General features: G+C 47.3%; 1 protein-coding gene across 3 annotated transcripts; it reads left to right on the forward strand.

Annotated features, from left to right (window-relative positions):
- Window positions 1–180: 180 nt before the first annotated feature.
- Window positions 181–15,664, forward strand: drc8 (dynein regulatory complex subunit 8). Of its 3 annotated transcripts, XM_014139699.3 has the most exons (8): window positions 183–285; window positions 432–516; window positions 646–718; window positions 1,047–1,126; window positions 11,154–11,255; window positions 13,246–13,288; window positions 13,476–13,542; window positions 14,332–15,664. In XM_014139699.3, the coding sequence occupies exons 1-8, from the start codon at window positions 261–263 to the stop codon at window positions 14,448–14,450; spliced, it is 594 nt and encodes a 197-aa protein (XP_013995174.1). In that variant the 5' UTR covers window positions 183–260; the 3' UTR covers window positions 14,451–15,664. The 3 variants fall into 3 exon arrangements, with proteins under 3 accessions (XP_013995353.1, XP_013995174.1, XP_013995264.1); XM_014139789.3 differs by lacking the exon at window positions 11,154–11,255 and having other exon boundaries at window positions 184–285; XM_014139878.3 differs by lacking the exons at window positions 11,154–11,255; window positions 13,246–13,288; window positions 13,476–13,542; window positions 14,332–15,664 and adding an exon at window positions 1,889–2,036 and having other exon boundaries at window positions 181–285.
- Window positions 15,665–17,216: the final 1,552 nt, after the last annotated feature.

Here is a 17,216-nt window from a genome sequence, read left to right on the forward strand (position 1 = left end):
TATCTCTGGCCATTTATATCTCGAACTGCTAAAATCAACTAGGGCCACATTCAGTTGCCAAACTTTGTCGAAGGTTGCAGATAGAAATGCATTGAATAGAGCCAACAGATTGCTTGGTCTACATGTCGGAGAGGCATGGCGAGTTCTATTTTACAAGTTTCTACTTGAACTTTCCAAAACATTGAATCCTGCGCTAGTTTAGTGGTCCTGCCAATCAAAAACTATATATGGTCTCCTAGCAACAACAGTAAATAAAGAAAATGTCTGAAGACAAGGAAAGCGCAGGTATGAAATGGGCTTCAAAATCTATTTAAATCGTTGTTTTATCGCTTTAACTTGTAGATACAGGTAATTTGAGATACATTTGAAAGGTAGCACTAGTTTCAGCTAACGACGGGCTTTTGATTTGTCTGTTGTATTTGCTGTTGTAGAGGCCATAGTATCGGAGGTCCACAAGAAGATCCGCGCTGCTTTTGATGTGTTTGACCACGAGTTAAACAAGACAGTGGATGTCAGGTGAGCAGAATGATATAGTCAGGCCCACGTAGACAGGCTTACAACAGACATGATACTAAATAGGCTTACCACAATGATTTAGGTTTATACTGTGTTGTATTATATGGTGGTGCTGTGCTTCTGTCGAAGGGAGATCGGCACTATCATCCGCTCCCTAGGCTGCTTCCCTAACGAAGGGGAGCTACATGACGTCATAGCAGAGGTAAGGGCATCCTTTTGATCAAATACATAATAACAGTATACAGTATGTCATTTAGCAGACACTTTTATCCAAAGCGGCTTACAGTCAACCGTGCATATGTACATGAACATAGAGAGGACAACAATGGGACATATTTAACTAAGCAGGTATGGCTGGTTTTACTCTGTTTTCTTGAAGAACAAATGCAAAGGTAGAAGGGTGTTAGAAGCCAGGGGACAATCACGTAATGTAGAAGTAAAAAAAGGACCAACACTCACATACTGTAAATTCCCCACAAATGTTGCTACAATTTCAGACCATAATATTTGTGAACAAACTGTTCCCCTAGATTGAGGAGGAGGAGCCAACGGGATACATCCGCTTTGAGAAGTTCCTCCCCACCATGACCAAGGTTCTAATGGAGCGCAAGTAAGAACATTGGAAAGAGGCATTCACAGTGTGAGATGGGGCTGTATCAGACAATGTAAGAACACAGGAGAGAGAGCAGGAGAGGTAGAGAGACATACAATCAGTTGAAACACATTGATCTCAGACAGAGAGACAAATTGGAGGATTTGACTGTACTTGACTTGTCTGGCTGTCTGTGTAGTTTCTAGGAATTCCTAGAACTGGTGCAGTAGGTTTTTCTGGAAACACTTGCCCTGCCTCTGTTCTTACAGGTAGCAACACTTACCTTAGATCAGTGTCTACACTAAGAAAAAATGGTTCCAAAAGGGTCCTTTGCTGTCCCCATAGGAGAACCCTTTTTGGGTTCCAGGTAGAACCATTTTGGGTTCCAGGTAGAACCCTTTTGGGTTCTATGTGGAACTCTCAGTGGAAAGGATTCTATATGGAATCTGATCGTTGTCTACATGGAACCAAAAATAGTTCTTTAAAGGGTTCACCTGTGGGGGCAGCTGAAGAACCATTTTAGGTTCTAGATAGCACCTATTTTTTAAGAGTTGTGGTAAATCGTGGGGTGTTGGGTTGAGCATGCAGAGAAAACACGACTTTACTAGGCAACAAAATAAACATATCAAAATAACTTAAGTTTGGCTCGGTCCTTCTTCTCAGATTCGGTTCCGTGCCTCTCTCTCTGTCTCCCTCGCGGTGTGCCACGGTGCTCCCTTTATGTGGCCTGCACGGCTGGTTGGCACTCTCCCCTAATTACCTCTACTTTGGGACCATCAGCGTCGGGGTGCCCAGCCCGTGTACTCCCAGCAGAGGGAGCCAATGTCACGGAACGTACCTCCCCTCTATCACCAACCCCCGGGGTAGACTTCCGGAATACCGCACACCCCCCTCCCCCCTTAGCCCTGACTGAGAGGGAGGCGTGCTCAGGGCTAAGTTTGCATTCCTCCTGGAGAGCATTGCCGTGCTGTGCCCCTGACCTGTGCATGATAGAGAAAGAGAAACGCTGTAATGACAGATACCAGAAGGTGACGCGATCATTCGTGTCCTTACCGCTTACCATCCACACATTGGGGGCATGGTCAGTGATCAGGGTGAACTTTCTCCCGAGGAGGTAATACTTGAAGGTGTCCAGCGCCCACTTCACAGCGAGGCACGCCTTCTCGACAATCGAGTACTTCTCCCTCGGGCAGAGCTTCCTGCTGATATACATGATAGGGTGCTCCTCACCTTCCTGCTCTAAGGACAAGACGCGTCTGTCTGGACCAGGAGGTCTGTTGAGAAGTCCGGGGTGACGAGTACCGGGTGCGAATATACCGTGTCCTTCAGGGCCTGGAACGCCGCCTCTGTGTCTTCCGTCCATCGCACCGTCTGGGGTAGGTGTGCCTTCATTATGTCTGAGGGGAAAAGCTATTGCGGCAAAGTTAGGCACAAATCGACTGTAGTAGCCTGCTAACCCCAAGAACGACTTCACCTGCCTCTTGGTTCAGGGGACCGGCCATTCCCTAATGGCGTTGATTTTTTGTTATTATTTTTTGTTATTATGCCCGATTCGATAGCCCAGGTACTCCACCTCGGCGTAGCCCAGTTTGCACTTTTGGGGGTTCGAGGTCAGCCCCGGATCCCTTAGTGCATCCACCACCGCCTGTAACCTACAGAGATGGGACTCCCAACTGTCACTGTGCACGATTATATCATCTAAATAAGCAGCAGCGTACTCAACAGTGCAAGACGGGTCCATGAGTCACTGAAAGGTCGCTGGGGCCCCGTGGAGCCTGAAAGGAAGAACCTGGTAGTGGTATACCCCCCGGGGTGGAGAAGGCCTTCCAGTACCCCTTCGTCAGGTCCAGTGTGCTGACGTATCTTGCCTTCCCCAAGTGGTCAATCAGTTCATCCACCCGGGGAATGGGGTAGGCGTCTAATTTACTGACCTCGTTCAGGCCCCGGGAGTCATTGCAGAAGCGGACGGTTCCGTCTGGTTTTGGTACCAGCACTATAGGGCTAGACCACTCACTGTGGGACTCCTCCGGTACCCCCATCTCTAGCATTGTCATCACTTCCCACTGGACCGCCGCCCTCCGGGATTCTGGTATCCAGTATGGCTGTTTACGGACTTTTTCTCCCGGACGTGTGTGGATATGATGTTCCACGAGATCCGTGCGGCCCGGCACCTCGGAGAACGCGGCCGTATTCCACTGGACCAACTCTCGGAGCGCTTGCACAGCGCCTCTCGTTCATGCCACTTCTTCATTAGGTTCACATGGTAAAGCTGAAGGGGTTTTCTCCACCCTGGTTGGCGGGCCTTATAATTCTCCTACCCGCTCCACGATGTTGTAGGGCCCATGCGAAGTACCCATGAATTTGCTCTCCATTGTGGGGATCAGTACCAAGACCTTCTCACCCGGATGGAACTCTCGTGGTTGGGCCCCCTGGTTGTATACGCGCTCCTCGGCGCGTTGCGCCTGGGCCATGTGCTCCCTCACCACTGGCCAAATCACCGTCATCCTCTCCCTTATCTCCTACACGTTTTCCACCACACTGAGAAGGGGGGTCGGTTGCTCCTCCAAGACCTCCTTGGCTAGGTCCAGCAGTCCGCGGGGCCGACGGCCATACAAGAGCTCAAAGGGGGAGAACCCAGTGGACGTTTGGGGTACCTCGCGCACCGAGAACATCAGGTGGGGCAGCAGCTGGTCCCAGTTCCTCCCGTCTCTCTCGATGACCTTCTTCAGCATCTGCTTCCTGCGGAATACCCACCGGAAGAATAACTGAAGAGCTACTTTTGTCTCCCCATTGTGCTTTACTACCTGATACAATAAATTATGCTTGATGTCGAAGTGGGGGTAGCACCACTCAGTTACCTCGGGTAATAGCATGCCATCCACCGCAATCACCTGGCCCCTCGCGTTCTGGAGGTTGAGGTCTTCTAACTGGGCTGTCCCAAACTGGCCCGTGATGATTCCCGTGTCGGTCGATCCGTCGAGTGCCTCCACCTCCATAAAGTGTAGCCTGAGGTTCCTCCTCAGACGATGGCTCGCTTCCCGGTGTGGGGTCATCTCCCTCCTCCTGGTCCGACTCGGGTCCAGTGGACACCTCTCGCGGCGGGGAGTGGGTTGCGCAGGTGACCATCCTTTTTCTTCTCCTTCCTACCTCGCGCACGCCTCCCCAGGCCCCTCCTCCACAGTGACTGTCTACCGAGAATGGGCACGGGCAGGTTAGGAACAGCCCCCACGCGCATCTGGCGCTCCCACCTTGGGGTGGTTAGCCGCACCGGCACTGTTGGGTACCTTTTTGTCATCTCCTCGCCCCCGGTTCGTCTTTCCCCTCTCGTGTGAGCCACTGTGGTTGGGCCAGGGTCACCATGCTGCCGAAGTCCAGCAGAGCGCTGGTGTCGACGCCATCGTATCATACTGGAACCATCGGTGGGGCCGTCTTGGTGTGCGCCCAACAGGAGGTGACATAACTCGCCATCCGGGTTACCCCGGAGCTGGGGGATGCGGAGAGCATTGACTCCTCCCGGCCGGGGAAGGCCATGCAACGTCTCCGGGCTTGCCGCACTCATAGCAGCGCCTCTGATCTAGGTCCAGCAGCGGATGTCGTCGTCGGTTCGGGTCGCCCTCCCGCTTCACAGCCTTGGCTGGTTCCGTCCGGGTCCCCTTCAGCCCCTCGCCTCTCTCTGTGTTTTTCTTCCCCCACCCTGCGTCCACTCTCTCCGCCCGGGCCCCTTTCAGCAGGTCTTGGGTGTTCTGGTGGGTTTCCACCACAGTCAGCAATTCCTCCAGGCTCTGGGGGTTCATCGCCTTCCTAGGGGAGGGCCTGAAGGTACTGATCTAGGACGACCTTATCGATTGTCGGGAGGGACGGTACGTTGGTCAGTAGCCAGCCCTTGGTCTGGCATACCAGGTCGCTCATCTGAGCGCGGGGGAGAAGGTGGAGGCCAAAGGCCCAGTCATGGACCAATTGTGCACGGCGTGCGAGGCTTAATAATGGCTCAGAATCTCACGTTTGAGTCCCTCATAATTTGCTGCCTGGTCGGCGTTCAAGTCGAAGTAGGCCTTCTGGGCCTTCCCGGAGAGATAGGGTGCCAAAAGGCTGGCCCACTTGGGCTTGGGCAACCCTTCCCTCTGCGCCGTCCTCTCGAAGATGCACAAATACGTCTCCACGTCATCGTCCTCCATTAACTTGACCAGGAACTGATTTGGACCAGACTCCTGAGCCATCCCACCCTTCAACTAGGCTATCTCCGCTATCAGTCTGTTTTGTTGGCACTGCTCCTCCAGCGCTTGCTTCTGGAGAGCCTGTTGCTTCTGTTGGCTGAGTATAAACTGAGCCACCAGTTCCTCCATGGCAATCTCCAGACGCTCGACCCCACGGCACCCAAAGCTACTGAGGTGCCCGTATTCTCCACCATATGTGGTAAACCGTGGGGTGTTGGGTTGAGCGTGCAGAGATTATCACAGAGACAGGGAGGTTCTAGTCAGAAAACACGACTTTACTAGGCAACAAAATAAACATAACAAAATAACCTAGGTTTGTCCCTTCTCAAATTTGGCTCCTCTCTCTCTGTCTCCCTCGCGGTGTGCCACGGTGTTCCCTTTATGTGGTCTGCACGGCTGGTTGGCATTCAAATTTCAAATCAAAATCAAATGTATTTTTATATAGCCCTTCGTACATCAGCTGATATTCTCAAAGTGCTGTACAGAAACCCAGCCTAAAACCCCAAACAGCAAGCAAAGCATGTGAAAGAAGCACGGTGGCTAGGAAAAACTCCCTAGGAAAAACTCCCTAGAAAGGCCAAAAACCTAGGAAGAAACCTAGAGAGGAACCAGGCTATGAGGGGTGGCCAGTCTTCTTCTGGCTGTGCAGGGTGGATATTATAACAGAACATAGTCAAGATGTTAAAATGTTAAAATGTTCATAAATGACCAGCATGGTCAAATAATAATAATCATAGTAGTTGTCGAGGGTGCAACAAGCACGTCCGGTGAACAGGTCAGGGTTCCATAGCCGCAGGCAGAACAGTTGAAACTGGAGCAGCAGCACGGCCAGGTGGACTGGGGACAGCAAGGAGTCATCATACCAGGTAGTCCTGAGGCATGGTCCTAGGGCTCAGGTCCTCCGAGAGAAAGACAGAAAGAGAGAAAGAGAGAATTAGAGAGAGCATATTTAAATACACACAGGACACCGGATAAGACAAGAGAAATACTCCAGATGTAACAGACTGACCCTAGCCCCCCGACACATAAACTACTGCAGCATAAATACTGGAGGCTGAGACAGGAGGGATCAGAAGACACTGTGGCCCCATCCGATGATACCCCCGGACAGGGCCAAACACGCAGGATATAACCCCACCCACTTTGCCAAAGCACAGCCCCCACACCACTAGAGGGATGTCTCCAACCACCAACTTACCGTCCTAAGACAAGGCCGAGTATAGCCCACAACGATCTCCGCCATGGCACAACCCAAGGGGGGGGCGCCAACCCAGACAGGAAGACCACGTCAGTGACTCAACCCACTCAAGTGACGCACCCCTCCCATGGACGGCATGGAAGAACACCAGTAGGCCAGTGACTCAGCCCCTGTAAAAGGGTTAGAGGCAGAGAATCCCAGTGGAAAGAGGGGAACCGGCAAGGCAGAGACAGCAAGGGCGGTTCGTTGCTCCAGCCTTTCCGTTCACCTTCACACTCCTGGGCCAGACTATACTTAATCATAGGACCTACTGAAGAGATAAGTCTTCAGTAAAGACTTAAAGGTTGAGACTGAGTCTGCGTCTCTCACATTGGTAGGCAGACCATTCCATAAAAATGGAGCTCTGTAGGAGAAAGCCCTACCTCCAGCCGTTTGCTTAGAAATTGTAGGGACAATTAGGAGGCCTGCGTCTTGTGACCGTAGCGTACGTGTAGGTATGTAGGGCAGGACCAAATCGGAAAGATAAGTAGGAGCAAGCCCATGTAATGCTTTGTAGGTTAGCAGTAAAACCTTGAAATCAGCCCTTGCCTTAACAGGAAGCCAGTGTAGGGAGGCTAGCACTGGAGTAATATGATCACATTTTTTGGTTCTAGTCAGGATTCTAGCAGCCGTATTTAGCACTAACTGAAGTTTATTTAGTGCTTTATCCGGGTAGCCGGAAAGTAGAGAATTGCAGTAGTCCAGCCTAGAAGTAACAAAAGCATGGATTAATTTTTCTGCGTCATTTTTGGACAGAAAATTTCTGATTTTTGCAATGTTACGTAGATGGAAAAAAGCTGTCCTTGAAACAGTCTTGATATGTTCTTCAAAAGAGAGATCAGGGTCCAGAGTAACGCCGAGGTCCTTCACAGTTTTATTTGAGACGACTGTACAACCATCCAGATTAATTGTCAGATTCAACAGAAGATCTCTTTGTTTCTTGGGACCTAGAACAAGCATCTCTGTTTTGTCCGAGTTTAAAAGTAGAAAGTTTGCAGCCATCCACTTCTTTATGTCTGAAACACAGGCTTCTAGCGAGGGCAATTTTGGGGCTTCACCATGTTTCATTGAAATGTACAGCTGTGTGTCGTCCGCATAGCAGTGAAATTTAACATTATGTTTTCGAATGACATCCCCAAGAGGTAAAATATATAGTGAAAACAATAGTCGTCCTAAAACGGAACCTTGAGGAACACCGAAATTTACAATTGATTTGTCAGAAGACAAACCATTCACAGAGACAAACTGATATCTTTCCGACAGATAAGATCTAAACCAGGCCAGAACTTGTCCATGTAGACCAATTTGGGTTTCCAATCTCTCCAAAAGAATGTGGTGATCGATGGTATCAAAAGCGGCACTAAGATCTAGGAGCACGAGGACAGATGCAGAGCCTCGGTCTGACGTCATTAAAAGGTCATTTACCACCTTCACAAGTGCAGTCTCAGTGCTATGATGGGGTCTAAAACCAGACTGAAGCGTTTCGTATACATTGTTTGTCTTCAGGAAGGCAGTGAGTTGCTGTGCAACAGCTTTTTCTAAAAATTTTGAGAGGAATGGAAGATTCGATATAGGCCGATAGTTTTTTATAATTTCTGGATCAAGATTCGGCTTTTTCAAGAGAGGCTTTATTACTGCCACTTTTAGTGAGCTTGGTACACATCCGGTGGATAGAGAGCCGTTTATTATGTTCAACATAGGAGGGCCAAGCACAGGAAGCAGCTCTTTCAGTAGTTTAGTTGGAATAGGGTCCAGTATGCAGCTTGAGGGTTTGGAGGCCATGATTATTTTCATCATTGCGTCAAGAGATATAGTACTAAAACACTTTAGTATCTCCCTTGATCCTAGGTCCTGGCAGAGTTGTGTAGACTCAGGACAATGGAGCTTTGGAGGAATACCCAGATTTAAAGAGGAGTCTGTAATTTGCTTTCTAATGATCATGATCTTTTCCTCAAAGAAGTTCATACATTTATTACTGCTGAAGTGAAAGCCATCCTCCATTTGCGAATGCTGCTTTTTAGTTAGCTTTGCGACAGTATCAAAAAGAAATTTCGGATTGTTCTTATTTTCCTCAATTAAGTTGGAAAAATAGGATGATCGAGCAGCAGTAAGGGCTCTTCGATACTGCACGGTACTGTCCTTCCAAGCTAGTCGGAAGACCTCCAGTTTGGTGCGGCGCCATTTCCGTTCCAATTTTCTGGAAGCTTGCTTCAGAGCTCGTGTATTTTCTGTATACCAGGGAGCTAGTTTCTTATGACAGATGTTTTTAGTTTTTAGGGGTGCAACTGCATCTAGGGTATTGCGCAAGGTTAAATTGAGTTCCTCGGTTAGGTGGTTAACTGATTTTTGTCCTCTGACGTCCTTGGGTAGGCAGAGGCAGTCTGGAATGGCATCAAGGAATCTTTGGGTTGTCTGAGAATTTATAGCACGACTTTTAATGCTCCTTGGTTGGGGTCTGAGCAGATTATTTGTTGCAATTGCAAACATAATAAAATGGTGGTCCGATAGTCCAGGATTATGAGGAAAAACATTTAGATCCACAACATTTATTCCATGGGACAAAACTAGGTCCAGAGTATGACTGTGGCAGTGAGTAGGTCCAGAGACATGTTGGACAAAACCCACTGAGTCGATGATGGCTCCGAAAGCCTTTTGGAGTGGGTCTGTGGACTTTTCCATGTGAATGTTAAAGTCACCAAAAATTAGAATATTATCTGCTATGACTACAAGATCCGATAAGAATTCAGGGAACTCAGTGAGGAACACTGCATATGGCCCAGGAGGCCTGTAAACAGTAGCTATAAAAAGTGATTGAGTAGGCTGCATAGATTTCATGACTAGAAGCTCAAAAGACGAAAACGTCATTGTTTTTTTTTCTAAATTGAAATTTGCTATCGTAAATGTTAGCAACACCTCCGCCTTTGCCGGATGCACGGGGGGTATGGTCACTAGTGTAACCAGGGGGTGAGGCCTCATTTAACACAGTAAATTCATCAGGCTTAAGCCATGTTTCAGTCAGGCCAATCACATCAAGATTATTATCAGTGATTAGTTCATTGACTATAACTGCCTTGGAAGTGAGGGATCTAACATTAAGTAACCCAATTTTGAGATGTGAGGTATCACAATCTCTTTCAATAATGGCAGGAATGGAGGAGGTCTTTATACTAGTGAGATTGCTAAAGCGAACACCGCCATTTTTAATTTTGCCCAACCTAGATCGAGGCACAGACACGGTCTCAATGGGGAAAGCTGAGCTGACTACGCTGACTGTGCTAGTGGCAGACTCCACTAAGCTGGCAGGCTGGCTAACAGCCTGCTGCCTGGCCTGCACCCTATTTCATTGTGGAGCTAGAGGAGTTAGAGCCCTGTCTATGTTCGTAGATAAGATGAGAGCACCCCCTCCAGCTAAGATGGAGTCCGTCACTCCTCAACAGGCCAGGCTTGGTCCTGTTTGTGGGTGAGTCCCAGAAAGAGGGCCAATTATCTACAAATTCTATCTTTTGGGAGGGGCAGAAAACAGTTTTCAACCAGCGATTGAGTTGTGAGACTCTGCTGTAGAGTTCATCACTCCCCCTAACTGGGAGGGGGCCAGAGACAATTAATCGATGCCGACACATCTTTCTAGCTGATTTACACGCTGAAGCTATGTTGCGCTTGGTGACCTCTGACTGTTTCATCCTAACATCGTTGGTGCCGACATGGATAACAATATCTCTATACTCTCTACACTCGCCAGTTTTAGCTTTAGCCAGCACCGTCTTTAGATTAGCCTTAACGTCGGTAGCCCTGCCCCCTGGTAAACAGTGTATGATCGCTGGATGATTAGTTTTAAGTCTAATACTGCGGGTAATGGAGTCGCCAATGACTAGGGTTTTCAATTTGTCAGAGCTAATGGTGGGAGCCGTCGGCGTCTCAGACCCCACAACGGGAGGAGTAGAGACCAGAGAAGTCTCGGCCTCCGACTCCGACTCGCTTAATGGGGAGAACCGGTTGAAAGTTTCTGTCGGCTGAATAAGCGACACCGGTTGAGCATTCCTACAGCGTTTCCCTCCAGAAGCCATGAGAAAGATGTCCGGCTGCGGGGACCGTGCGAGGGGGTTTATACTAACGTTACTATCTGTACTTACTGGTGGCACAGACGCTGTTTCATCCTTTCCTACACTGAAATTACCCTTGCCTAACGATCGCGTCTGAAGCTGGGCTTGCAGCACAGCTATCCTTGCCGTAAGGCGATCGTTCTCCTGTATATTATAGGTACAACGACTGCAATTAGAAGGCATCATGTTAATGTTACTTAGCTTCGGCTGTTTGAAGTCCTGACGAACCATGTCCAGATAAAACCTCCGGGGTGAAAAAGTTGAATGAAAAAAGTTGAGTGAGGGAAAAAGTAAAAATATACGGTAATGAAAAAGTAAAAAACCGTCAGGTAGCAAAGTAAGATCGGCAACAAAACGCACAGCAGCGTAAACAAGTCTGCAAGTTCTCCCCTAATTGCATTCTGCATTCTGCATTCCTAATTGCATTCTACATTCTGCTAATTGCATTCTGCATTCTGCATTCTCCCCTAATTATCTCTACTTGGGACCATCAGCGTCGGGGTGCCCAGCCCGTGTACTCCCAGCACAGGGAGCCCCTCCCCTCTATCACCTCTATCACCAACCCACAGGGTAGACCTCCCGGGATACCACAGAGTGTAAGGGGCAACTAAATCCTACTCCAAATACAGACAGAGTACAGTCATGGCCAAAAGTTTTGAGAATGACACAAATATTAATTTCCACAAAGTTTGCTGCTTCAGTGTCTTTAGATATTTTTGTCAGATGTTACTATGGAATACTGAAGTATAATTACAAGTATTTCATAAGTGTCAAAGGCTTTTATTGACAATTACATGAAGTTGATGCAACGAGTCAATATTTGCAGTGTTGACCCTTCTTTTTCAAGACCTCTGCAATCTGCCCTGGCATGCTGTCAATTAACTTCTGGGCCACATCCTGACTGATGACAGCCCATTATTGCATAATCAATGCTTGGAGTTTGTCAGAATTTGTGGGTTTTTGTTTGTCCACCCGCCTCTTGAGGATTGACCACAAGTTCTCAATGGGATTAAGGTCTGGGGAGTTTCCTGGCCATGGACCCAAAATATCAATGTTTTGTTCCCCGAGCCACTTAGTTATCACTTTTGCCTTATGGCAAGATGCTTCATCATGCTGGAAAAGGCATTGTTCGTCACCAAACTGTTCCTGGATGGTTGGGAGAAGTTGCTCTCGGAGGATGTGTTGGTACCATTCTTTATTCATGGCTGTGTTCTTAGGCAAAATTGTGAGTGAGCCCACTTTCTTGGCTGAGAAGCAACCCATACATGAATGGTCTCAGGATGCTTTACTGTTGGCATGACACAGGACTGATGGTAGCGCTCACCTTGTCTTCTCCGGACAAGCTTTTTTCCGGATGCCCCAAACAATCAGAACGGGGATTCATTAGAGAAAATGACTTTACCAAAGTCCTCAGCAGTCCAATCCCTGTACCTTTTGCAGAATATCAGTCTGTCCCTGATGTTTTTCCTGGAGAGAAGTGGCTTTTTTGCTGCCCTTCTTGACACCAGGCCATCCTCCAAAAGACTTCGCCTCACTGTGCGTGCAGATGCACTCACACCTGTCTGCTGCCATTCCTGAGCAAGCTCTGTACTGGTGGTGCCCCGATCCCGCAGCTGAATAAACTTTAGGAGACGGTCCTGGTGCTTGCTGGACTTTGTTGGGCGCCCTGAAGCCTTCTTCACAACAATTGAACCGCTTTCCTTGAAGTTCTTGATGATCCGATAAATGGTTGATTTAGGTGCAATCTTACTGGCTTGTGAAGCCCTTTTTTTGCAAAGCAATGATGACGGCACGTGTTTCCTTGCAGTTAACCATGGTTGGCTGAGGAAGAACAATGATTCCAAGCACCACCCTCCTTTTGAAGCTTCCAGTCTGTTATTCGAACTCAATCAGCATGACAGAGTGATCTCCAGCCTTGTCCTCGTCAACACTCACACCTGTGTTAACGAGAGAATCACTGACATGATGTCAGCTGGTCCTTTTGTGGCAGGGCTGTAATTCAGTGGAAATGTTTTTTGGGGATTCAGTTCATTTGCATGGCAAAGAGGGACTTTGCAATTAATTGCAATTCATCTGATCACTCTTCATAACATTCTGGAGTATATGCAAATTGCCATCATACAAACGGAGGCTGCAGACTTTGTGAAAATGTATATTTGTGTCATTCTCAAAACTTTTGGCCACGACTGTAGGTGTGTCCAGAAGGAAGATTATTAGCTACCTCTTATAGCTAATATAAGAGGTAGTCGTAGCTCCCTGATAAAACATGCATAATGATCCTAACCTGTTCCTGCCTGGTCTCAGTTGTAGATAAAAACTCTGTTGGCAGCACCTTATACAAACATACTATGATTGATATAGTTGACTTACTTGCAGTGATGTTCTGTATGAGATTGTATGTTTGTGTGTTAAAGGTGTGTGTGTTCTGTAACTTCTTATCTGTGTGTGTGTGTGTGTGTGTGTGTGTGTGTGTGTGTGTGTGTGTGTGTGTGTGTGTGTGTGTGTGTGTGTGTGTGTGTGTGTGTGTGTGTGTGTGTGTGTGTGTGTGTGTGTGTGTGTGTGTGTGTGTGTGTGTGTACTCTGCAGGTTCCGGCCCATCCCAGAAGACCTGCTGCTCCAGGCATTTGAGGTAATGGACTGTATAGGTTCTGTATGTAGAGTGTGTAGGTTATCTTGGATTAATTCCCTCTATTGCAGACTGTATAGATTATCTTGGATTAATTCCCTCTATTGCAGACTGTATAGGATCATACCTTGGGTTCCCTTATGATCTTTATATTTGCTAAGAGGGAAAAACATCTAAAATATCTTTGCAGGTTCTAGATAAGCAGAAAAAGGGACATTTGGAACTGGAGGAGCTCACAAAGTATATGACACAGGAAGGTAAGGTGAAAGCAACATAGAGGTCCTTACATAAAACCACAGAATCATTGGCCTGAAGTCACAAATATATCACATCTTGTCACTGTTTATTAACATTTATGTGGGCATTGTGTAAGGCAAGATGATATTACGCCCTCTAGTGGTCCAAGGTTTAGACAGACACTGACAGATAACAATCCACTCTACAAGCGTTATATGATTATATATCTCCCAGAACAACAGTACAGTCTCTGGTTGACTTTAGTGTTTATTCTTACCAGTTTCCAGTGTGTTGGTTCCCTTGGACCAAGCATATGTACTTATGACTTATTAGTATGTAATAGATGCTCAGCTGGAGTGACATGTAGCATATAATGGGTCCTCAGAATCAACCTTGAGAAACCCTGCTAGGGGGTGGCAGTAGCCTCAAGGTTATAAAGGCAGGCTGGCAACTGCCATCAATACCTCAGGAGCCACCTACTGTTGTTGTGCCCTTGAGCAAGGCACACCCTAAACGTCTCCAGGGGTGCTCCTCTGTGTGTGTGTGTCTGTGTGTGTGTGTCTGTGTGTGTGTGTGTGTGTGTGTGTGTGTGTGTGTGTGTGTGTGTGTGTGTGTGTGTGTGTGTGTGTGTGTGTGTGTGTCTGTGTGTCTGTCTGTGTGTCTGTGTGTCTGTGTGTCTGTGTGTCTGTGTGTCTGTGTGTCTGTGTGTCTGTGTGTGGAGTGTTTGGTGCTGTGTTAGCAAATGTTTTGGCTGTCTCTGTATAATGGATCGATAAAGATCTATTGTGGGTATGTGTCCCTCTCTGCAGGAGAGCCCTTCACCCAGGAAGAGATGGAGGAGATGTTGTCAGCTGCAATGGACCCTGACAAGAACCTCATCTTCTACAAAGACTTTGTTAGCATGATGACCTTGGATGACCCCAGATAGACTCTGTCACACACACACGCACGCACGTACACACCAACACTCACAAACACATACACATTCCTGCTGGGAGTAATGACAAATGTAACCGTTGTCTTGCGTAATTGTTATATTGTTATAGTCTAATACAGAATATAATGTGGTATTGTAAATGTTTGAAGTGTCATAAACATTTTTGGGCTTATCGCCAAATATTGTACATCTCCCTCTGTTGTGCTAGAGGCCTGGCCAACTCCAGTCCTCGGGGGCCTGGCTGGTGTCACACTTTTGCCCAAGCCCCAGCTAACATACCTGACTCCAATAATCGACTAATCATGATCTTCAGATAAAAATGCAATTATTTTAAATCAGGTGTGTTTGCTAGGGATGGGGGAAAAGTGTGACACCAATCAGGCCCCGAAGACTGGAATTGCCCAGGCCTGCAACTAGACCATGCATGGGTTTATTGCCAAATATTCTCCCTCTGTTGTGCTAGGCCATGCAGTGAAACCAGATGGCGCTGTGTATCCACAAACAACATGCAACACCAGGCTGTAGAAATCACCGCAGCAATATGCTTTCATTCACAATACCACCACCACCACCTTATGTGCATAATCCTCGGAATGCGAAGCACAGATTAATTGAATGAGGATATTCATGAATAGGACTATAAACTGGAGCTTTTGTTATTTTTGTTATTTTTAAATTCAATTGTTGTGTTCTGCGTAAAACCTCTCCAAGGAGTTATTCAATAGCTTATTGCATAGACAAACCTTGTTTCTGTGGTGGTGGTGATGATGATGATGACGATGATGATCCAATTTTATTTGTCACACTCGCCGAATACAACAGGTGTCGAGTTAACCGTGAAATGCTTACTTACTTAAGAGCCCTTTCCCAACAATGCCGAGTTAAAAAGTACGAAAAGATGAGCAAAAGAATATAGATGTATACAGTACCAGTCAAAAGTTTGGACACACCTACTCATTCAAGGGTTTTTCTTTATTTTTACTATTTGGCACAGCGGTCTAAGGCACTGCATCTCAGTGTTAGAGGCATCACTACAGACACCCTGGTTCGAATTCAGGCTGTATCACAACCGGCCGTGATTGGGAGTCCCATAGGGCGGTGCACAATTGGCACAGCGCCGTCCGGGTTTGGCCGGTGTAGGCCATCATTGTAAATAAGAATTTGTTATTAACTGACTTGCCTAGTTAAATAAAGGTTAAATAATTGTTGTTGTTTTTTAACTATGAAATAACACATATGGAATCATGTAGTAACCAAAAAACTGTTTAACTAATGAAAATATATTTTCTATTTTAGATTCTTCAAAGTAGCCACCTTTGCCTTGATGACAGCTTGGCACACTCTTGGCATTCTCTCAACCAGCTTCACCTAGAATGCTTTTCCAACAGTCATGAAGGATTCCCACATATGCTGAGCACTTGTTGGCTGCTTTTCCTTCACTCTGCGGTCCATCTCATCCCAAATCATCTCAATTGGGTTGAGGTCAGGTGATTGTGGAGGCCAAGTCATCTGATACAGCACTCCATCATCCGTTCCATCATCCGTTCACATACTCTTTGTCTCACAAAGACACGATGGTTGGAACCAAAAATCTCAAATTTGAACTGATCAGACCAAAGGACAGATATCCACGGGTCTAATGTCCATTGCTCGTGTTTTTTGGCCCAAGCAAGTCTCTTCTTCTTATTGGTGTCCTTTAGTAGTGGTTTCTTTGCAGCAATTCAACCATGATGACCTGATTCACGCAGTCTCCTCTGAACAGTGGATGTTGAGATGTGTCTGTTACTTGAACTCTGTGAAGCATTTATTTGGGCTGCAATTTCTGAGGCTGGTAACTCTAATGAACTTATCCTCTGCAGCAGAGGTAACTCTGGGTCTTCCTTTACTGCGGCGGTCCTCATGAGAGACAGTTTCATCATAGCGCTTGATGGTTTTCGAGATTGCACTTTTTCCGTATTGAACAGTCTATTACTTGGGTGACTGGAGTCTTTGACCATTTTTAGGGCCTTCTTCTGACACCGCCTGGTATATAGGTCCTGGATGTCAGGAAGCTTGGCCCCAGTGATGTACTGGGCAGTACGCACTACCCCTGGTATCCGCCTTGCGGTCGGATACCAAGCAGTTGCCATACCAAGCGGTGATGCAGCCAGTGAAGATGCTCTCAATGGTGCAGCTGTATAACTTTTTGAGGATCTGAGTGCCCATGCCAAATCTTTTCAGCCTCCTGAGGGGGTAAGAGGTGTTGTTGTGCCCTTATCACGACTGTGTTGGTGTGTTTGGACCATGACAGGTCCTTTGTGATATGGACACTGAGGAACTTGAAGCTCTTGACCCGCTCCACTACAGCCACATCGATGTGAATGGGGGTGTGCTCGGCCCTCCGTTTCCTGCATGCTGGTGCATGCATGGTTCAGTGTTACTTGCCTTGAAGCGAGCATAGAAGGTATTTAGCTCATCTGGTAGGCTTGCGTCACTGGACAGTTCGCAGGTGGGTTTCCCTTTGTAATCTGGGATGGTTTGCTAGCCCTGCCCCCTCCAATGAGCGTCAGAGCCAGTGTAGTACGATTCAATCTTGGTCCTGTATTGCCACATTGCCTGTTTGATGGTTCGTCTGAGGGCGTAGCAGGATCTCTTATAAGCGTACGGATTAGTGTCCCACTTCTTGAAAACGGCTGCTCTAGCCTTTCGCTCACTGCAGATGTTGCCTATGGCTTCTGGTTGGGATATGTACGTACGGTCACTGTGGGGAAGACATCG

Source organism: Salmo salar, chromosome 01 (assembly GCF_965601325.2).
Source record: "Salmo salar chromosome 01, fSalSal1, whole genome shotgun sequence".
NCBI classification, from domain to species: domain Eukaryota; kingdom Metazoa; phylum Chordata; class Actinopteri; order Salmoniformes; family Salmonidae; genus Salmo; species Salmo salar.

Bases quoted from the DNA above. Each gene is read 5' to 3' on its own strand.
- drc8 (XM_014139699.3), top strand. From the start codon at position 261: ATGTCTGAAGACAAGGAAAGCGCAG. The intron at 517-645 runs GTGAGCAGAATG...CTTCTGTCGAAG, and splicing joins AACAAGACAGTGGATGTCAG to GGAGATCGGCACTATCATCC. The intron at 1,127-11,153 runs GTAAGAACATTG...TGGGACCATCAG, and splicing joins AAGGTTCTAATGGAGCGCAA to CGTCGGGGTGCCCAGCCCGT.